The sequence below is a fragment of the Podarcis liolepis genome (assembly GCF_965112155.1).
Source record: "Podarcis liolepis genome assembly, chromosome: 13".
Taxonomy (NCBI): domain Eukaryota; kingdom Metazoa; phylum Chordata; class Lepidosauria; order Squamata; family Lacertidae; genus Podarcis; species Podarcis liolepis.
Genome location: NC_139573.1, coordinates 56,320,149 through 56,341,837, shown reverse-complemented (window position 1 = coordinate 56,341,837; position 21,689 = coordinate 56,320,149). Strand labels below are relative to the sequence as shown.

At 47.1% G+C, this 21,689-nt stretch overlaps 2 protein-coding genes across 10 annotated transcripts in view; one reads left to right on the top strand and one right to left on the bottom strand.

Annotated features, from left to right (window-relative positions):
* The window catches only part of LOC310692406 (uncharacterized protein), a 38,528-nt gene extending 27,243 nt beyond the window's left edge, over window positions 1–11,285 (top strand). For 4 of the 5 annotated variants that reach the window (XR_014518764.1, XR_014518765.1, XR_014518766.1 and 1 more), the window contains 2 exons: window positions 1,006–1,217; window positions 2,161–3,034. Coding sequence is in view for 1 of the 5 variants with exons in the window: in XM_083473387.1 (XP_083329513.1) it covers window positions 1,151–1,217; window positions 2,161–2,356; window positions 10,880–10,962 (346 nt within the window). In the remaining 4 variants the exon portion in view is untranslated. Of the gene's footprint in view, window positions 1–1,005; window positions 1,218–2,160; window positions 3,035–10,879 lie in introns of those variants that run through there. The other variant, XM_083473387.1, reaches the window with a different exon arrangement.
* Window positions 1–14,938, bottom strand: part of EPB41L4B (erythrocyte membrane protein band 4.1 like 4B) — a 117,506-nt gene extending 102,568 nt beyond the window's left edge. For 3 of the 5 annotated variants that reach the window (XM_083473206.1, XM_083473207.1, XM_083473205.1), the window contains exon 1: window positions 14,540–14,915. In XM_083473206.1, the coding sequence (XP_083329332.1) occupies window positions 14,540–14,776 (237 nt within the window). In that variant the 5' untranslated portion in view covers window positions 14,777–14,915. Of the gene's footprint in view, window positions 1–10,341; window positions 10,487–14,539 lie in introns of those variants that run through there. The other 2 variants (XM_083473208.1, XM_083473209.1) reach the window with 2 other exon arrangements.
* Between the last annotated feature and the right edge of the window lie 6,751 nt (window positions 14,939–21,689).

Sequence of the window (21,689 nt, the reverse complement as noted above, 5' to 3'; positions counted from 1 at the left end):
CAAACAAACACTGCATATAGCTGGAGGAGTTGGAGAAAGCTGGTAACAGTACAGTATTTGTAATCTGCAGCTCAGAGCCCAGTGGCCACACACCCTTTCTTGCTGCAATGCCTCAAAATTAGGCAAAAAACATATCACCACCAGCAGCATCACCTATGTGGTAACTGCTTGCCTCCCAAACCCCAGCAATTGTGCCAGCCAGGGGTGGCAAACTCAGGGATCAAAAACATCGCAATAAGCAGAGTGGACCACAAATAATTTGCTCAAGTTCACAGGACTAAAAAGTAGAAACTTTATAAAGCGGTACCTCGGGTTAAGAACTTAATTCGTTCCAGAGGTCCATTCTTAACCTGAAACTCTTCTTAACCTGAAGCACCACTTTAGCTAATGGGGCCTCCTCCTGCCGCCGCGACGCCGGAACACGATTTCTGTTCTCATCCTGAAGCAAAGTTCTTAACCTGAAGCACTATTTCTGGGTTAGTGGAGTCTGTAACCTGAAGCCTGTGTAACCTGAAGTGTATGTAACCCGAGATACCACTGTATAGCCTGCCACAAAAATACAAAGATGTGGAATGATGCTACAACTGGGCCAGGGCAATATATTTCCCAGAACCAGTATGGGGGGAGACTGCGATGGCAGCTTCACTCAGCGGTATATCTCTGGTGAAACCATCCCTGCTTGAGTCCCTCTGTCTCCGGCGCCCAGCGCGCCGAAGGACAAACAAACTAGCCAGGAGCTGGAGGCAAAGGGACTCAAGCAGGGATGGTTTCACCAGGGGTATATCACACTCTGCCCTGGCTGTGTCAGGATGCTATCAGCGGCTCCCGGCTGGTTGCCCAGGAAAGTAGAAAGACAAGGCAAAGTTTCTTACAGTTCTTTTTTATTTCAATCTTTACAGAGAGGCTATAGAACCCAGCCTCTTGGATAGTGGCGTTGCCCCGAATGAATCTCCACCCCCATCTCTCCCACTTCCTCGTTCCTCATTCTCATCATCTCCTCTACAGATGCTGCCCTGTCTTTGAGCTCTTTGCTCTCCTACTTTTAAGACTCGCCAGGTTCTGGGAGATGGAGGGTCTGGAATGCTTTCTAGTGACAACATGTCAGCCAGATGCTGCTCCGACTCTGCCTGCTCCTCCTCTCCCATTACAGTGGCACCTTGGTCCTCGAACAGCTTAATCGTCAAACAACTTGGAACCCAAACGCCGCAAACCCGGAGGTAAGTGTTCCAGTTTGCAAACTTTGCAGACGGTTGTAACTGCCAGGGCAAGGGTAAAACAGCCCCACTCCCCCACCCTGCTCACGCCGCCTGAGAATTCAAAGCTTCCCCTCGTCGCCCTTTCGGGCGCCCTCTGCCCTGCTTGCCGCGTCCTGTCAGGGCAAGGGAAGGATGCCCAGCGGTGCCTTGTCCCAGGCCAGCACCAGTGCTGAGTGTAATCTAAACTGTCTTCCTCTTCCTCTTCCTCCTCCTGAGGAGGCAGTCTCCAACATTCCTCCTCTGCCCAGTTCCTGACAGGCAGAGGGAGAAACAAGCAGTTTTTCAGAGGCCCCGACCCTCCACCGGCTCCCACAAGCCAGCGGCTTCATTAAACTAGTCCCCCTTCCCAGCTGAGAGAGCCCCAAACCCGCTCCTGCTTGCACATGAGTAGGAGTGGGATTGGGGTTGCAGCCTTGCTTGGAGCCCACCCTCTCAGTGGAAGGCAGCCAGGTGGTCTAGCGCTCACTAGCAGCCTCCAGCAGCCCCTCTCTACAAGGCGCCTTCGCCCAGGAGGGTGGGCTGCATCTTTCCTCCTGGGGTGAATGAACCCCCCTCCCCAGGAAAGAGGCAGCACACCCACACAGGCGAAGGCTAAGGCAGTCAAATGCACAGAGCCTGTCAGGCTCTGTGTGCTTGGAAACTGCCGCCTGGTCCGTCATCGGGGAGTGGGAGGCGAGTGGACAAGGCAGCTCGCCCACCCCCCACATCAGCGAACGCGGAGGGAGTCTGGCCAAGGAGCCCCAAGGTCCGTTGGGGACAGGAGCTCTCCCACCTCTAGGGGAGCCTGGCCAAAGAGCCCTGAGTCTCCTTCTGGTCATCCACAAGCCCTAAGGCCGACTGAGGCACCTGCCTTGGGCAGTGGAATCCAAGGGGCACCCCTGAGGGCATGCACCCCTCTCACCAGATCCTGCTGGAACCCAGAAGGGATGGCTGGTTCCCCCGAGAAAGCCTTCTCCAACCCCCGATTGTTCCTATTGTTGGACAACAGAAGCTCTTCAAGAGTCTTGGCAGCACTGACAGAGAGAACATTAATTTGGCAGAAGCTGGAGGTCCCTTGAAAAGATGGAAAAGAAGCATAACAATGACCTACGTCTTAAGTGGTAGAGTGACTGTTCTGCTCTTTCTAAGAAAACAATGATATGCCATGGGTTAGTAACTACATCATCTGCAAGGGATTACTAGTCTATTGATTCAAAATATTATTTCATCAGTGCACAGGGCTGGAGAACGTCATCCTCTAACCTTGGGCAAGGTTCCATACAGAAAGGAGTTGAAGTCAAAGTATAGTTTCCGTATTACATTCCAAAACATACACAGTAAAAGCCTTCAGTGTGAATATACAATTATTTAGATCACCTTGTTGCATGAGTCATGTGCAGCAAAGCCATTAAAAATAAGATATACACTGTCAAAATCTTGCCAAAAAAATAGTAAACTGAGTCCGTATGCTACATGAAAATACACCATCAAAATATTAATACAGGAATGGTGTCACGTGCATGTATGAATTAGGTAACAATTAAAGCTAAGCCAAATGACGGCTTAGTCAATGCAAATGAATGGGTTCCCAGAGGGGAAATTTCCTCCTCTCTGGCTCTCTTGCTGCAGCACTGCACTGAACTCAGCTGCTGTTTAGCTTAATATGTCATCTGAGCCCAGCCTTGCGGTGTGCTGTCCCCCAAACAAACCACAGGACAAGCCTTGGTGACACCTTGTGGTTTGTCTGGAAGAAAGCTAAACCATGAGGCTAAGCTTAGACGATATGCTAAGCCAAACTGTGGTCCCGCACAGCAGCAGCAGCAGGACCAGGAAGGAGCAAAGAGCCCACAGCCTTCCTTCTGGTAGCCTACAGCATATGTGCTCATTGTGGAGTGACTTAACATTACATGAATTCCAGTAAGAAACAGAAAAAGGAAAAAATGTTAACTTTCCCCTTGGAAGTTGTTCATTTATATGTTGCTTTCTTACCTGCCTGGATCTGATAGCATTAAAACTGACCAGTTAAAAAAACAACACAAACATATGGCTCAAATGCCAACTCCATTATAACAAGCATTATCCCTTAAGAATATTGATCAGAGAATGAGATACCTTGTTTTTTACTTAATTTTATACCAAGTGGCTTTGTTACAAATAACAAAACTTTGTCTGATTCTCACCCAAGGATTTGAGAACTACAGATATTGTACAGATATTAATAATTATATGAAAGCAAAATAGTTAACAGTGGTCATTGGTAACAAGGCAACGCTGCGAATTAACCCAAAACATCCTGGCACTGGTTGGCTAAGCAACACATGCAATAAAAATCTGTAATCTCATTTCAAACCAGAGGAGGCAACACTGAAGTCCACCCTGGACTCTCTCTAGGCAGCTCCTGTTGTTGCACTGCCTTCTTGTTAAGGGTTCCACAGAGAAGTATTGTTATAAGGCTGCCATACACCCCCTCTTAAAAGGGAAGGGAGTCCAGCGTCAGAATTTTGTTTTTTGCCACAACTATAAGCTTAAGATAACCTTGTTAGTAAGGGAGAGACATTTTGGCACCTGAGGCAAGCCACAAAATGGCACCGACACCCGTCAGCGAAGAAGCGGAGAATGGAGATCTACATCGGGAACAAGGCAGGAATGAAACCAACCTAACCTGATGGTTGAAATGGGGATCAAAGGCTGTCGGGAGGAAGGATCTGCTCTGCATCACGCTGGGGGGGGGGGTGCAGAGCCCAGCAGACCCCAGAGAGCAGCCCGGCCCGCCACTTGCTTCCTGGGGGTGGGAGGAGACCAGCAGCACCTCCTATTCACCCAGAATAGAAGCAGCATTGGCAGGGCTGCGGAGGCCCCTTCCTCCGAGGAGTGTGCCCCAGGCCCCGGCTTTTCTCATGGCAGTGGCAGCAGCAACAGCCAATGCATTCCTTGGAAGCTGGATCTGCTGCTCCTGTGGATCCTGCCACCCGAGGCAGTTTCTTCACCTTGCAGGCCCTGAGGTTAGTCAGCCAATAATGTTCCTGCAAGTAACAGAACACTTTTGGGGCAGAAACACCCCTTTTTCTTCACTCTGACTGCCAAAGCAGGCAACCATCCCCATGCAGTTGGCGCCTCAGTGAAAACACTCAGCCAAAGTCAGCTAATTATGAGATATTAAATGAAAACAGGTACTGACCCAATATATAAAAACTAAGAAAGTTGTCCATAGGAAAATACCATGATCCATAGTTGGACAAACTATGTATTAGAATCAACCAAAGTAATTGCAAAATAGTTCGCAAGTTTTCAGGTCCCAAACTGTGTTTCAGTGGCAGGGCACTTACATGCCATGCTTGTATTCAGTAAACTGCATTATATATTTAGCAAATTCTAAAGGACTCACTTCACACATAAAAAATTAGGGCAGCAAAAAACTAGGAAGCACCTGCCACCAAATTTAAAAGGTACAAAATAAGATCCCGCTTACAAAGCACCTCCTAAGGATTTTAACATACTCAGCAGAAGCCTTTTAGGATGAAAACAGAGGAAGGAACAAGTATGGCAAAAATAAGGATAAACGTTTGTTGACAAGATCCTGAAAATTCAGCCAACTTTGCCAACTTTCACACACCTCAAATAGCCCTCTTACAAAGGGTCAACACCCTGAGGGAGAGAAAATGAAAGTAACTTGCTTTCTATTTGCACACCTAAGTCCTGGAAGCTGAAGGGCAACTTCCTGAATCATGCAAACATTCCACACACTGCAAATAGCAACAAAAACCATGACAGATGAGCAAGTTTCTGCAGCCTGACAGTGCCTCCCGAGTTTCGCTGACTCCCAGAAAGCTGTCTTGCCTCATTTTAGCATATTTTTTTTAATTTTAAGAGGAAGCAATTGCAACGTTTATCCATATCTGAAATGCAAAAGGTTCACTGAACTCTGAGGGCAAAGTTCATGGTTTGTAAACATGTTACAGAAAATACTTCCAACATGTTGAACGCACTTATACATATGTAGCACTGGAAATTGTACTGAATGAGTTTTTAAAGAACTAAAGCTGCAAACTAACTAATTTGGTTAGGAGGCAAAAATTTAATTAGTAGGGCTGCAGTAAAATGCATTTTTTTATTTTTGAAGCTACTTTGGTGCTGATGCTACTGTAATAGGGAATTTAAAAAGGAAGCATTCTACATCATTTATTGCAAATGGTGAGATTTAACATTACTGTTAGCTTTGCACTTCCTCCAAAATCTAAGAAGCAGGTCTATACAGTAGTGAGGTATGAATATGCATATGTAAATTTAAACAAACTAATTGATTAAATGGTAAAATGACCAATCTAAATGTCTTTAACTGATGGTACAGTCTTGATTTTAACTCCTTGAAAATGTTGATTCAAGGTTCCGACATGAACAATGTTTCATTATGATGTCATCTTCCCATTACAACATAAAACTATCCAGAGTCTAGTGAAATGCCATTATGATTTAAAAAAGCAGTCGTTCTCTGAAATGAACTTTGCTGTTCTGAGACGAGAGAAGCAGTATCATGAAATCTGAACAATAAAAGGGTCCTTTACTTATTTAAATCTGACAGTACACTCTAGAAGGTCCATGAAGCTAGTCTAATGCTAACCTAATGTTGCAATTTGCAGGCTATTGGTATGCTTAAAAGCAGGCAGGCAGTGTCAGGACTGCAGCCAAAGAGCAACAGAATTTAAATTAAATTCTCTGGTGCTATAAGGAGTAGGGCAAATGAGTTTAAAATAAACTACTACCCTGGACTGAAAAGTTCATCATCTACATGAAACAGTGGTTTCGCTCCTTTCTCCTGGGCCGTGTCCAGAAAGTGGTGGTGGGGGATGAGTGTTCAGACCCCTGGACTCTCACTTGTGGGGTGCCTCAGGGTTCCAACCTCTCCCCCATGCTTTTTAACATCTATATGAAGCAGCTGGGAGAGATCATCAGGGGGTTCGGACTGGGTGTTCATCAGTACGCAGATGATACCCAGCTCTACCTCTCTTTTAAATCAGAACCAGTGAAGGTCCTGTGTGAGTGTCTGGAGGCAGTTGGAGGATGGATGGCAGCTAAGAGGTTGAGGCTGAATCCTGACAAGACAGAAGTATTGTTTTGGGGGGCAGGAGGCGGGTGGGTGTGGAGGACTCCCTGGTCCTGAATGGGGTACCTGTGCCCCTGAAGGACCAGGTGCGCAGCCTGGGAGTCATTCTGGACTCACAGCTGACCATGGAGGCGCAGGTCAATTCTGTGTCCAGGGCAGCTGTCTACCAGCTACATCTGCTACTCAGGCTGAGACTCTACCTGCCCACGGACTGTCTCGCCAGAGTGGTGCATGCTCTGGTTATCTCCCGCTTGGACTACTGCAATGTGCTCTACGTGGGGCTACCTTTGAAGGTGACCCGGAAACCACAACTAATCCAGAATGCAGCAGCTAGACTGGTGACTGGGAGCAGCCACCAGGACCTTATAATACCAGTCCTAAAGTGAAAAATGGTGAAGCGTTATTTTTTGTAGATTTGGTGGATAATGTTGTTTGAGGAGGGGAAAGCCCCAGCCTTATTTTTAAAATTAGCTTTAGGGTGGATTAGCACAGCTTGTGACCTACATGTCAAATGCAGCCCTCAAGACACGCACTGTGGCCTGCCAGGAGCTTCTCCTGCCAGGCCTTTCAAACTACTCAGTTCCAGCTCAGTAATGAGGGTGAAAGGCAACACACACATTCAAAACTTTCCCTTTGGCAGCTCAGGTACTCAAGGAGACGAAGCATTTAATTCTACTGTCAGACACAATCCAATTTTGTTCATGCGAGAGTTTCCACTAGACCAAATTGATTTGGTATACTCAAAAGTTTGATAAGGTGCACAGAGCTCTACAGAAAAGAAGTATTATGTGGTAATGGGCATTTCAGAGCAACTGAAAGAAAAGCTTGCCACCCTCAACACTATAGCTGCTCCAATAAAGAGTATCCTGAGAAGCTGGTTCAAATTTCACCTCGTCTTTGAACTCACTAAGTAACTTGAAGCAAACCCTCTTTGAAGCCCTCAATCCACACATTACCCTGTAATCAGTGTTAGAAACTCAGATATATAAGCTAGGTGCCAAATGGCTCCTTAAACCAGGGTTACAGTTGCCAAAACAGAATGCCTAGTTGCCATTTTGGGGCAAGGTGGCTCAAAAGTCATATTTTTCAATACGACTTTTTGGTGCTGTGATTCCTTCTGATTGTGCAGATAAAATATCACAGCAGAATTCTACAGGATGTGTTGCTAGTGTTTGAAAATAGTCACAATCCAATAATCCCCAGGCAGGCACCTCCAGATGGCGGAGACATCAGGTGCCATCCTAGTGCCCAGGCATCTTCACTCAGTCACAAGGGCCAAGAGTCAGGTGAAAAAATGCACCTAGCAAATTTCAAATCATAATTCTCACCTAACGAGGTGGAAGCTGATTCCTTGGGACAACCAGGGCTCACCTTACCAAGTGAAATGCCCAGATTTTTTTTTAAGTCCTCAAATCTCCAAGCCACACTCTTTCCTGTCCCACACCTCATTCCACAATTGATTTCAAGGTAGAGTGTGCCCTGGGTACTTTTCTGTCAATCTCCCATTCTATGGCTAATGAGGTCTCTGCACCACTCAGTTAATCTCAGTCCAAAACTATTCCCAGACCAGGGGTCATGATCTGCCCATCTGTCTCTAAGCACCAAACCCAATTTTTATCTTACCAGAAGTACTAGCTATTTGTCCTGGATGTGTAATTTCCCCTCCTCACTGTTGTCACTATTTCAATACAGATAATGCATCTAACAAGAACTAGTCTACTTTTCGGGTAGACCCACGGGCTGTTCTGAGCACGCTCAGAGCTGTTTCTACATCTGCAAACAGCTCAAACTGCTAAGTATAAAATGCCAATGTTCAAATGTCCACTGTTTCTTTGCAAAGAGGAGGACAGGGAGAGTACCAAAAGAGGTGGAGAAGAAGACAACTTTTCTCCCAGCAGAAATGCAATTCTGGCAGCAGGGATGCTTTGTGTGCGCCTCAGACTTGAGGCAAGTGCTGAAGGCTCTTCAGGGCTGGCAACCTCTTCCCAATCCCACTGGGTTCCATCAACTGCACTCACACCTAACTGTACAGAATAGGCACCTGAATGAGGAAGCAAATCCAAAGGGGGGTGGGGTTTGGAAATAATAACTGGGATCTGGAAGTCCTTGAAGTGCTTGCAGGTCAACTAAGCAGAGTTCACTGCTTCCAGGCCCTTCTTCCCGGGGCTGGCCTGACATGGTCCAAACAATAAAGTCTCTACCGGGAACTTCAGTCCTGCAGCAGGAATCCCTGTCGTTCTCCGCTCCAGTCCTTGGTTCCCCTTTTCCAGCTTTCCACCAGCCTGTTTCTCCTCGGCCTCCTCTTTCTGCAAGCCTAGGCCTACCAACTTTATCTTTCCTCCTCTAGAAAAAGAAAGACCAGCCTCTCCAAAGTCAGGGCTGCTGGGAAATATAGCCCCTATAAACAGTTAACTTATTAAACCTCACAACAATTTCATAATTATCTGTCTATGTATTTCTAATAGTATAACCAAATCAGTAATTTTTGATATATTTTTGTAAATATTAAGATTATACCAGAAAGAATGAGTCTTTCAGTAAAAAAAATATGATTTAAATCAAGTCTTACTGACTGGCGATTTGAACTGTGATTTAAATCGATTTGATTTAAATCAAATCCACGCTGGTGCTATTTGTAAAACAGCAATGCTTAAATGTCCCCATCTATGCAAGGGAGGAAGATGGGGAGAAAACCAAAGGTTGGCCACCACCTCACCATGACCACCTCACCATGAATCAGAAGATTCCACCTAAACATTAGGAAGAACTTCCTGACAGTAAGAGCTGTTTGACAGTGGAATTTGCTGCCAAGGAGTGTGGTGGAGTCTCCTTCTTTGGAGGTCTTTAAGCAGAGGCTTGACAACCATATGTCAGGAGTGCTCTGATGGTGTTTCCTGCTTGGCAGGGGGTTGGACTCGATGGCCCTTGTGGTCTCTTCCAACTCTATGATTCTATGATTCTATGATTCTATGACCTCTCAGTAGACCCACTAGGTTCCAGAGGACACTGACTGACCACTTCTTATAGAGTTAGTGCAAGGATTACAGGATGGTGTACTGAAGTTCTAGGCATTATTACCATATTTTCCAGGACCAGTCTAGAATAGAGAAGCAGTATGAAGATGAGAGCCAACATTTTCATTCATGAGCTACACTCAAGTATTAACTGCCAGTGATGAGCCATTCCTAACACTTGTTTAAAATGAAATTATTTCAGACTTACACTAATTGTTCTAAAAAAAGAAAGAAGACATTGTCAGATGGCTTTTAAAAAGAATCAAAGGAAGCTCATGGAAAAGGAGTGTATCAATAGCTATTAACTATGACACCTAAATGAAATCTCTGTATTTGGAGGCAGTACACCTCTGAATAGTGCAAGCTCAGGGCTGGCCACAATTATGAGTTAGAATCATAGAATTGTAGCGTTGGAAGGGACCCCAAGGGTCATCTAGTCCAACCCTCTGCAATGCAGGAATCTCAACTAAAGCACCCACAACAGGTGACCATCCAGCCTCTGCTTACAAACCTCCAGTGAAGAAAAGTCCACAACCTCCAGGGAGACTGTTCCACTGTCTTACTGCTCTTTCAGTAGCAAAATAGCAAGATGGTGTTTGGATGTATTTAAAAAATCATACTATATAATTAATTCATTAGCAGAAATGTGGGTTTTAAGAATATGTGGACATAGCTATATAAAGAAATCATAACAATGAAGCAGAAAAGCGAGCTTGTGTAGTGCCAGTCTATATGACTTTTTAAAAATAGGATTTCTTTGTGGTTAGCTGCTCTTCATCAAAAGATTCGCATGAAGCTCCTCAGATGCTGTGAGGATGCAGTGCATTGGGGACGACACCCGAGGCGCAGCTGCCAGTGACCCACCTTTATTCTGTCCCTCAAAGATTCCTGGTTCCTGCAAGGCTGGGGGGTAGGACCCCTCCCAACTCTTCAATTCTGAATCCTGCCTTTATCATCAGTTGCCTTCTCACACCTTCACTTCCTTACTTACTTTCTGAAGCATTCAGCTTTAGTCCAGTGCAGTGGCTACATTAGATTTTTGTTGCGCTGGGGGGGGGGGAGGAATCCCTTCACAGAATTAACAGGCAGACACCAAAAATTCCTCCCTCCTCCTGCTTCTGCTGTGTTAGTTGCTAGGTATGAACATTTCTCTTGAGCTGAAGGTGGGAAGTGTTGTCATGACTGATGATGTCACAAAGGCTTTCCTCCTGAAACTAAGGGAAACAATTGTGGGTTTGGGAGTAAGATGATTCAACAAGTTCCCTGAATATTTTTTCAGACTTGGAGTGCAATACTCATCGGAGTTTGCGGGTCTCTCTCATAGCTAGAGGAAGGGGCAGATTTGCAGTTTTAATTTGAGAGATAGAGAGCGGCAAGCTTTTAGCTGGCCCAGACACTGAGGCAGAGAGAAGGATTGTGTTCCAAGCGCTCCTCTCACTTCTCACTACTCTCTAAAACAGTTCATAGTGAATCACATGGGATCAGGTCAACGGGAACTAATGGCTACATTTACACCCTCCTCGCCATAGGCAATCGCTCCACAGCAACAGATGAACGGACATTCGTGTCAGAATCTGTGTCGTTCAGCGTGGAAGACCCTGAGGAGTTCTAGCTTCAAGAGGCTAGAGAGTGCATCACTCCATTTAGAAAGAAGAGAGAGCCCTTTTGAGAAAGTGCACTGTAAAGACTTAAAAGCAGAGGAAGAGAGCATGAAAGCATTAGGAGATCAAGACTTGAAAAGCCTGATGAGGAAACTGCCTTTACATTAAAAGGCAAGCACAATTTCTAGTAGCCTTTTGAGGTTATGCACTTCAGAGAAGAGGGAAATAATAGGGTTTTTTATTTTTAAAAAATAGCTGCACAGTAAAATGAAATGCAAGAAAGTGGGCAAAAATAAAATCAATGGATATTTTGAGCAATTCATCTAAAAACAAAGGCCTGAAGCCAAGGATGCCTGCTTATTTCAAAGATCAGTCAATGAACTTCAACCTCCCAAATCTCTGAAGTTCCTGGTTCATGTGCAATGGCTCTGGCTGTCCTTTCTCGCTCTCTCTGGCCTTCCCCTCATGCCTTTAAACTCAATTCTTCCAGAACCCAGGGCCCTCGTCTCTCATGTCTCTTGGACAGCCAGGGAACCCCTGCACCCTCCCCCCCTTTCCCTAAGGTCCATCCATGGCAGGGAAAGGGGCCTTTTGTCTGCCCCCCCCTTTCTTGCATTGGCTCTAGAGTGGATTACGCCTGCCAAAGTGCAGACAAATAGGTCTGGGTGGGGCTGCAGCAGAAGTAAGTGGGATTCACTTTCCTCCATGATCTGGAGTGGGGGCATGGACTTGTCACTTACTCTTTCTTACTCAAAAACAATAAAGAGGCGGCTGAGGAGTGTGTTTTCTTGCCTGCACATTTTTAAAAAACACTTTGTGGCACCCCACTGGCTTTCCTTCCTGGCACCTGATTGTGTCCTCCAACAGGTCTCACTGGCCTTACAGCATTACATGCTTGTGATGTTGCCTGGAGTTCTGAAGAGTTCTGAGTTTTGTGTTGGTTAAAAAGAGCAACAATGAAATAGAGCTTTGAACTTTTTTTTTTTTTTTAAAAAAAAGGTATTCACCACTGTCCTTTAACTAAAAATAAAAATCTAGAGTGCTTTGCAGACAACATTTTGGAAAGGCTCAGTTCTTACAATGACCGTTGAAGTAGAGAAACACAGTGATATGTATGATTTGATTTGTGATTTGATCCCAGAATGACCCTATTTTCATCAGAGAAATGTTGGAAAGTATGGAGTTATCTCCGAGCTAAGGAGATAAGCTGCCCAAAGTGGATAGGGGATTGGCGAAGGAAAAATAAGGATAAGAATTTGTTTGTATTGTTTGTCTTTTCTGCTTGTGTTGTTTAGTTGTGTTATAAACTGAGTAAAAAAAAAATGGGGGGGACAAAGTGGATAGGGGAAATTATTATTATGGAATAGGACATCCCTACTTTCATCAGAGAAATGTTGGAGGGTGTGTAACCATACATCTGTTTTGCATTCCCTCTAGTAAACTATTTCTGGGCCTCTGCCCCATAATCATTCCTTTGGGACCATTTGCCCTGCTTTAGAAGAACATATTGCCTCCTGAGTATCAGAACTAATCATGGCAGACCTAGTTAAAATAACCAGCCTAGGAATCTAAGCACAAATACTCTGATCAGAGCAGAAATACAATATGCAGCAGAACTAGCATCATATGTGCTTTCAAGGTACTGATATTTAACACAGAAGTCTCACAATTTCTGGATATACAGACACACCAGAAATCATATGAGAGATCTTTGTGTTAAAATCTCCATACAACAGGTCACCTGCTTGTTCTGATATACAAATAAGTGACCTGCTGTGTGGAGATTAAACACACAGATCTCTCACATGATTTCTGGAGTGCATTTTCATGCAAGACTAATACAGTACCTATTACACTGGTAATCTGGTGCATTTGAGTACTGTCCAAACCACCTTAAGCACACACACGATATATTTACTCCAAGGTCAGTATTAGTAAAATACACAATCGGACTCTACACAAATTCATATGGAATTCTGATGATTTGGGGGTTTAAAAGAAGTTTCACCTTGCTTACTTTCCATATTGTTTTAAAATCATATCTGATTTGCATTTTATTTTTACTGAGAGCAAACAGGAGCTTATCCGGCCAATTTCTGTGGATGAATTCCATACTTTCAAAGCTACAGTTGCTCATGTTTCTTTAAAAACAGTATCCAACACTTTAGAAATTCAACACACTGTAAAGGCAATTTCACAAGGAACCCAAGAAGCATAAACACAGGGAGTGAGGGGAACACCTGCAGGAAGCAGAAGCAACAATTTTGGACGTGGGGAGGGGAGGGGGCTTGTCTGACCCCCACCTGACACTCATCCCCAAGAAGGATGCTTTCTATAGGGAGGGCAGTGTGGTGCCGTGAAGCGAATCCAATTAATGCAGCTGCAGACAGTTAAGAACTGGATCCCGCCCTGGAAAGGGCAATCCTCTGCTTAGAGGCAACCCAATCCCAGGTGGCGTAACCAGGGACAGGCAGAACTGGTCTTGTGAAAACTCAAAAGGCTCTTGATCCAAGGGTCAGAAAACTCTCTTCCCTGGGGACAGGGGAGGAGCCAAGGGAGGACGGGGGGGGGGAGCTCCCCCCCCATTAAATCAAGTAAATCAATAAAAACACTTAACTGAGGTCCTGCCCCCCCCCATATAAAGTCTGGCTATGCCCCTGCCAGGGGAAGAGGGTCATGGCCACAACTTGTAGCAGAATTTCACCAGTGCCAGGAATTCATTAGTGCCAAGTGGGCAACGAAATGCGCCTGTCACGTCAAAGATGAAAAAGGAAGAAGGCCGGTCTCTCAGGTCCCACCTGCCTCAGGCAAGGCAAGGCAAAAACAAACAGGCACCAGCTCCCAGGGGTGCAGGCAAGGAGGGGCAGGCCTTTTGTGGGGGGGGGGAGAATCTCAGTTTGCTATGTATTTTTGTTTTTAATTGATTGGGGGGCAGGTACCCCCCCGCCTCCCTTCGCCACGCCTAAGGCAGCGCCACAGGTTTGTCCCCCCCCCCCCAGCGACGGCTACAGGTGGCTCTGCTCCCCTCCTGGGGGGGGGGGGAGGAAGTTTGCAAAATGCAGCTGCGGGCGGTTGTTCACACGAGCGGAGGCGAGGCGAGGCGGGCCCGCGCCGTCGGCTAAGGGGCCTGGAAACGGGCCCCACCGGAGGGGGGCTGCGCAACTGGAAACACGCCGCGGGGTGGGAGCAACAGGGATCGAGACGCCTCCGGGGAGTCGGAGGGCGAGGGGCGGAGCCGTTGGTCCCAGGCGCGCCCCCCTCGGGTTTGCAAGGAGGAGGAGGAGGCCGCTGGCAGCCAGCGACGCGCGCCCGGGACCGAGGCGCTCGGCAAGCGAACGCTTTTCCGGCGCGCAAATGGTCCGGAAAGGCGCCAGCCGCACGTCTGAATGCATACACGGGGGTACAAAAAAGCAAAGGAAGGCGACCGGTGCCATGTTTTAAAGACACTGCAATTTCACGTGGCGGAAGGAAGGAAGGCAAGCCTGGGGAGGGATCGTGACACGGGGGGGGGGGTGGCTGGAGACTCCCTGCTGCCCAGGATCCCCCGAGGTCCCGCAGCCCCAGCCCGCCTTCCCTGGCCCCACTCACCGGCAGCTCCACGCTGACCTCGGTGCCGTCGAGCAGCTGCACCCGGCACTGCAGCGCCGCTCGGCCGCCCGTCGCGGCCGCCTGGATGTGCGGAGGCGCCGGGGCGCCGGGCGCGGCCAGCGGGGCTCCGGCCGAGGCCGCCCGGGGCGCCCCGTCGCGCTCGTCTCCTTCGCCGGCCGCTCGCCCGTAGCGCTGCATCGACCGCCGGCCGAAGGTCCTGCGCAGGAACCGCAGCATGGCGCGCCTTCGCTCCGGGGGACGCGAGCGGCACTCCGGCTCCTAGCGGCCCCGCGCCGGCGCTCCTGCGCGGACGGAGCTCCGCCGCCCGCCGGGAAGCCAGGCAGGCAAGCAGCGGAGGGCTCTCCGCCGCCGCCGCCGCCGCCGCTGGGCGGGGTCCCCGTCTGCCGCCGCCTCCCTTCCTGCCGCAGACGGCGGCGGCGGCTGCACAAAGGCGGCGGGCGGCGGCGACCTGTGGCGGCGGCGGCGCCGTGGCTCTGGCTCGGCCAAAGGGGGCCGCGTCCCTCTCCTCCTCCGGGGCCGCCTCGCGGAAAGGGCGCCTGCGGCTCTACCTGCGCCCGGCTGGCCACCTGCTCCACCTGGCCTTACCTGGGCGGAGGAAGAGGGGTCGGAACAGCGGCCCAGATGCCTCGCTCCTCCCCGGAAAGCCGGCCAGGCCCTTGGCGGGCCGGGGGCGCCCTCTCTGGCCCGCGCCGAGGCAGGTGAACGGCGGAGAGCGCGTCTCTTGCTCCGAAGAAGCCTGCGGACCTTGGACACTTACTTCCGAGTAAGTTCTGGGCAAGGCCAAGCCGACAGGAAGGGCCTGGCAACGCACGCTTGGATCTCGGCCTGAGCAACTCTTATGATGGGAATGGTTGGCTTGTTTTTCAGTCTGTGCTCTTGTTTTCTTAGTCTCAGGATTGCAGAGGTGGGAAGGGGACCCCAAGGGTCATCCAGTCCAGCCCCCTGCCATGCAGAAATCTCAGCTATTGAGGAGAGCCCACAACTTCCCAAAGAAGCCCCTTTCACTGCTGAACATCAATGTATTTTGCGCTTTTATTTCGTAGGAACCGCTGCCATTCCATCCACGATCTAGTGGAGATTCCTGCACTGCAGAAGGTTGGTCTAGATGACCCTTGGGGTCCCTTCCAACTCTACCATTTTAGGATTACTATGACAAGAGCCCTGCTGGATCAAGGCAACTAGCAGTCTGTTCTCCCAGGAGTCAACCAGATGCCAATGGGAAGCACACAGGCAGATCCTGAGCCCCCGGCAGCCCCCCCACACACACACAGTGCTTAGGGTGAGGCCAGTGGAAGGGAGTGCAGAATGAGGGTTTCTGTAAAGCACAGAACACACTGAGGCTGCACCCTTAATTGTTTCAGTTTCATTTCATTTTTTAATTTGCATACCGCCTTTTCTAGCTTGCTATATACAAGGCAGTTTACAAGCTGAAGAAACAACAATATACAGCAAAGGTCACACATCTTATAATGATCCAATAAAAATGTCAAGATAAATGTATGACTTAAAATAAACAACAGTATCAAATAAAGTAATATTTAATAACCCATTAGAATATAATAGTATACAAGAAAATAATGTCAACCTATCAGCAAATATTAGACAGAAATTCACTCTCAACAATTGCAGTAACCGTTACTTAAATTATAAAATAAAGCAACAGCAAAATACATAAAATACCACAATACATAAAAAGCCATAAAGTAATGATACTGTTGTTCATTAATGGTGCCCTTTCTTTAGGTGTTGGTGTCCTGGAGCAGAGCCAGACCCAGATGGAGCACCTTTTTGCAGGACCAGGCATGCTGAGATGCATGTGTGAACAAAGAAGATTTGCCCTGCCCAGGAAAGAAAGCAGTAAATGGCTCAAGTGTTGAGCTCTTCAGCACAGAAGGCATCCATCTTAACACAGTGTTTTCTATGGTCTGTCATGGATCAAAGCAGCAAAGCACAACACAGATAAGGGCCAGTTGTCTCACTTTCCTGTCTCTGTCAGTGAGCACTGCAAGTTGCCAAGTTTCTCTCTATCCAGGGCTGTGTATAGGACAGTGGCGTAGCGTGGGTTGTCAGCACCCGGGGCAAGGCAAGTAATTTGCGCCCCCTAACCCGTGGATTTGCGCCCCCTAACCCGTGGATTTGCACCCCCTAACCCTAACCCCCAGATGTTGCGCCCGGTGCGGCCGGCCCCCCCTGCACCCCCCACGCTACGCCACTGGTGTAGGAGCAAGTAGGAGTCCAAGTGACTAGCACAAGCCGCAAGGAGCAGTTTGACTCAGACTCCAGTCATGTCCATGAACTGCAGCCCTTCCAGAGAAATGAAAGGTTGCCATCACTCCAATGGAGAAAAGTCAAGGTCTGCACTCTTATGAAGAGAGCAGACCTTGCTCTCTGCCCTGGCTGGCCTGGCAGTGAGAAGGCACCTTTACACATCCACCTCTGTATGTTCCCATCACCCACCGGAGATCCTTGCAATGTCTTCCCTTCACATACAACCTGCCTTTCAGGATGGTGTGCATTTTGCAACTCTGAAAAAATCTGGACGTATGAACTAAGAACAGAAAGTGTTAAAGGGAATTCATAGGGAAGGGGGAGGCTGGTACATCAACAACTGGCAGAATAGTTCTGTAAAAAACAAACCAAAAACCTGATCCTCAAAAGGTTCTCATTTATGATCGCCCACGCCACCTTGGGAAGAATATACAGTGGTACCTCGGGTTACAGACGCTTCAGCTTACAGACGCTTCAGGTTACAGACTCCGCTAACCCAGAAATATTACCTCGGGTTCAGGATGAGAACAGAAATCGCGCAATGGCAGCGGGAGAAGGCAGCCTAGATATATTTTAAATAAAGAAAATATTACAGCCCTTCTGTGTGCTTTGCCTCTCTTTCCTTGCAACAACCAGGCTGGGAATATATGATTTTGCAATAGCTGCAGACTCCTTTTGGCCTTCTGGAAGCCTAACAAGCACACCCTGCCTCAGTATTTAAACAAAACAAAATATTAAAAGAACGCTGGATAAGAGAAGAAAGAGAAATTAATTGGGAAATGCAACATTGTTCAAAATTAGGGCAAGAAAGGAAAATTACCAGTTTAGAACAAGGCTGCAATGCCTGTTGGAAGAATTGGGTTAGGTCAAGGTATACAAGAGGAGATTTCGTGAAGTCAGTTTGCTAAAAATTCACCCTACTAGAGGGAGTCTACTGACCTCTCAAATAATTTGCAATACCAAATTACACCTCTATATCTAAATGAGTTATTTTCTTTAAAATGTATTCCAAGATGCTCTTCAGCCTATTCCTATGGAAATCTACTTGGCTAAATTCTGTGAGATTATCACCCAGTAAGTACCATATTTTTCCATGTATAAGACTAGGTTTTCCCCCTAAAAAGTAATGTCAAAAATTAGGATGCGTCTCTCCCCATTTTCTTAAATCGGAGTCCTCCCAAATAGGGGGCGTCTTATACATGGGGGCGTCTTATAGACGGAAAAATACTATACATATTGGACTTAATAGGAGCTTTATAATATTTATACTCTGTTCTCATTTAAAAATACAGTGTTTCCCTTTCAGTGCCAAGTATAGTTTTGAATAAGCAAACAGTCTTACACATTCACCCACCCACCCCCAACCAGATCTAGAGCAGGCAAGGCCAACCTTTTTGGACCAGTAGGACCATTTCAATTTTTGAGGAAGTATTGTGGGTGCCAGTCAGAATATGGCTGCCATCAGGGTGTAGCATAACACAAAATTAGTTAGCCTGGAAACGAGGAGACTGAGAGGAGATAAGAAAGCCATCTTCAAATATCTCAATATGGAAGATGGAGCAAGTTTGTTCTCTCCTGCTCCAGAGCGTAGAACTCGAACCAAGTTACAAAAAAGAAGATTCTGACTAAACATCAGGAAGAACTTTTGACAGTAGAACGGGCTCCCGCAGAAGGTGAAGGATTATCCTATATAGGAGGTTTTTAAGCAGAGGTTGGAGGGACACCTGTAATGATGCTTGAGTTGAGATTCCGGCCCTGCAGGGGGTTGGACTAGATGACCCTCAGGGGCCCTTCCAAATCTACAATTCTAGGATTCTGTAATTCACTTTGCTCTTCTATGATGCAAGTTCTATGAAGCAAGATGTAATCTGCCTTTCTTCCAACCAGAAGAAAATAGAGTTCTAATATAAATCTAACCACATTTGTTCAAAAATACGCAACTAAACATTTGCTCTTGGTGAGCAATTAAAAAAAAGTGGTTGTCCTTTTTACAAGGGGAGAGGTATTAGCGTAGACTGTATGGCAGCATTCCAGATTCATTAATTATACTGTGCCTGCCACCATGTACCTATCTTCTCTTTCATTTCAAGTGGATGTGCCCAGAGGCAGAATTGTACTTCTGTGTGCTGTTAACTGTCTGCTGTGATCTGACCTTAAAGTTAGTTGTGCCACTCACTTGTGGGAGGCAGTGTCCCTTTTACCTGCTCAACGATGGTGAAAAATGCAGTTAGCATATTTTTGCATTGAGCTGACTTGCAGAGCTACGGGAACATAACTTAAATCAAGATACCCTACGGTTTGCTTATTCTCCAGGTAAGCAGTTTAAAATTCATGCCAGTCAATGAAGCACGGCTGGCTTGTGTAAGACTTCTTACTGAATGTCATTTACTGGTCTCTGTCCAAATTCAACTTGACCCAAAAATGATACCTGTTGCCAAGATGGGATTTAGTTAAGTCTATACACAACCCCACTTGCCTCCTTGCTGAACCTTGGTCCACAAATGAAGATTTTGTGAGAATTTCTGCAATCTTCATGGTGTTCCCATGAAAACCAAAAAACTTTTGGGTGGAAAGAATACCTGCTTATTTAATAGGCGAGTGAGTGACCTTCCCATTTCCTTCTATTTTTATTAACATTAAACAGAGCCAAGCCACTCTCCTCAGCAGCTGGCTACTAGTCAGTTTAAAAATCTATTTGAAAACAGCTCTGGGAATATTGCTACAGGATTGCATTGTATAGGGAGTTGACTACCTTCATTCTCAAGAGGTTTTCGAACTGAATAGCAGCCATCTGCTGGGTGCAGCAGCTTGCCTTTAACATATTTGGGCAAAGTCTACCCAGTCACCTCACCAAATGCTACTCATCCTACCAACCTGAACTTGCTACCCTCGCCCTACCTCAACATCCACTGGCCAGACTCATCTTTAGATGAGTTTTTGCTCTTCATATGATCTGACTGAATGCTGAAAAATTCAACTGGGACAGACATTTGGATGAGCCCTAAACTAAATAGGGCTCTGTTCCACAAAGTCCTGTGGTGAATAAACTCTTAAATTCATTAGTTTCAAAGTTACTCATGTCCATTAACTTTAAAGGGTCTATTCTGAGTAGGACTGACATTGACTACCACCCCTAATCTTAGCTAAATTATGTCCCCTATGGTCTCTGACCAGCAGTACACTAATTAAGGAGGCTGCCTCAAAGGTAAATGGGCTGGGATCCCTCTGGCCCACTTGTAATTTGAGCCCAGCAGATCACTAATGTGTCCTGTGAAATAGTAGTAGAATAGTAGAATTCTAGAGACTGAAGGGATCTCGAGGGACCCCCTCATCCAACTCCCTGCAGGACTTTGCCCAAAGTGGGGCTTGAACCCCTGGCACTGAGATTAAAAGGCTTGTGCTCTACCAGCTGAGCTATCAGAAGCGTACAGTATAGTTTGAAGATTTTCCCTATTCCACTTCTTTTGGACAAGAGGTTGCCTTGACTTGGGGAAGGACTGCCCTCGTTTTATGCAAGAACAATTTGTCCAGAGAATGGTGTGAAGTTATGACACTTTTATTATGAAATTAGACATATTTGGCCATATAAGATGTCTGGATGAGAGATTGCCTCAGCACAATATGTAACTGGGCCAGTCCTGTTCTGACTAAAATCAGGAAGACCTTTCAACAGTGGAATGGATTCCCTAAGAAGATGGTGGGCTCTTTTCCTCGGAGGTTTTTAAGCAGAGTGTGGACTGCCATCTGTCAGGGATGCTTCAGTTGAGATTGCTGCCCTGCAGAGGGTTGGACTAGATGACCCTCAGGGTCGATTCCAAGTTCATGATTCTATTCTATAACTAGCCAGAGTGAGGCAACCAGGCAGCGGCAGCAGCCCTGAGCCTACTAGCCATTTCCCTTCGTGGGCACTTCAAGGCCTGCCCTCCACCCCCTCCCTTAAACTAGCTCTCTGCACTCAGGTGGGGTGGAGGACACTGTCCCACGGCCAAGCCTTCTGCATGTGGGATGGAATGGGTTGTCTTCACCTTAGGCAGCACAATGTCCTGAACCAGTCCTGATATGGAAGGAAAGCTGTCTCCCTAGCTGGTTTGGGGGTCACCCCTGGTTCTGCTGTGGGTCAGGTGAATGCACCCTCGCCTTCCTTGTTCTCTTAGATTCAGGCGGATGAGCTAGGGCAGCTCAGAAGGACCCTCACGCAAACACCTGGCTGGAAGGCTTAAAGCCTGCCACTGCTACATGGGAGATGGATGGAAGAAAAGGAAATACGAATTGGCTCCACCCTGTAGCCTGACCAATTACGGCTAGGAGTCAGGTGGAGCCATAGGTCTTTAAAAAGTGTAGGGGGTGTCAGAATTGCGCTCCGGCTGGAAAAAAGCACCGCCATGAAGTGACCTGGACACCTGAACCTCAGGGCCGGACGTATGCTGGATTTCCCACCCCCGTGTGAGAGACATGACATCACAACAGAATTTCCTTTGTTACCCACATACCCACCCTTTCCTCAGACAACTCTTGACAAGGGCACTTAACTTCATGATGATATCACCTCAGTTGAAACCGTGTGTTTTTAAATACTGGAATGCAACTGTACCTGAAAAACCAACTGAAGAGATTGCCACCCCAAGTTTCACCGTTGCAAAGGTGAAACATGCCCCCACTGCTGTATTGCTCCATTGAGTTTTGTGTCAGCTGAGGAACAAGAAGTGGCTCTTTGTGCCGCTTCCACACAGACAGGTCCCTCTTCTGGCAAGCTGTCATCCTCATGGCAAGAAACAGGCACTTGGATCTCTTGGATCAGAAATCCTGCTCTGAAACTCCTGGTGCTTCACACTGGGCGTTCAGAGAAGATGCTTGATGCCAC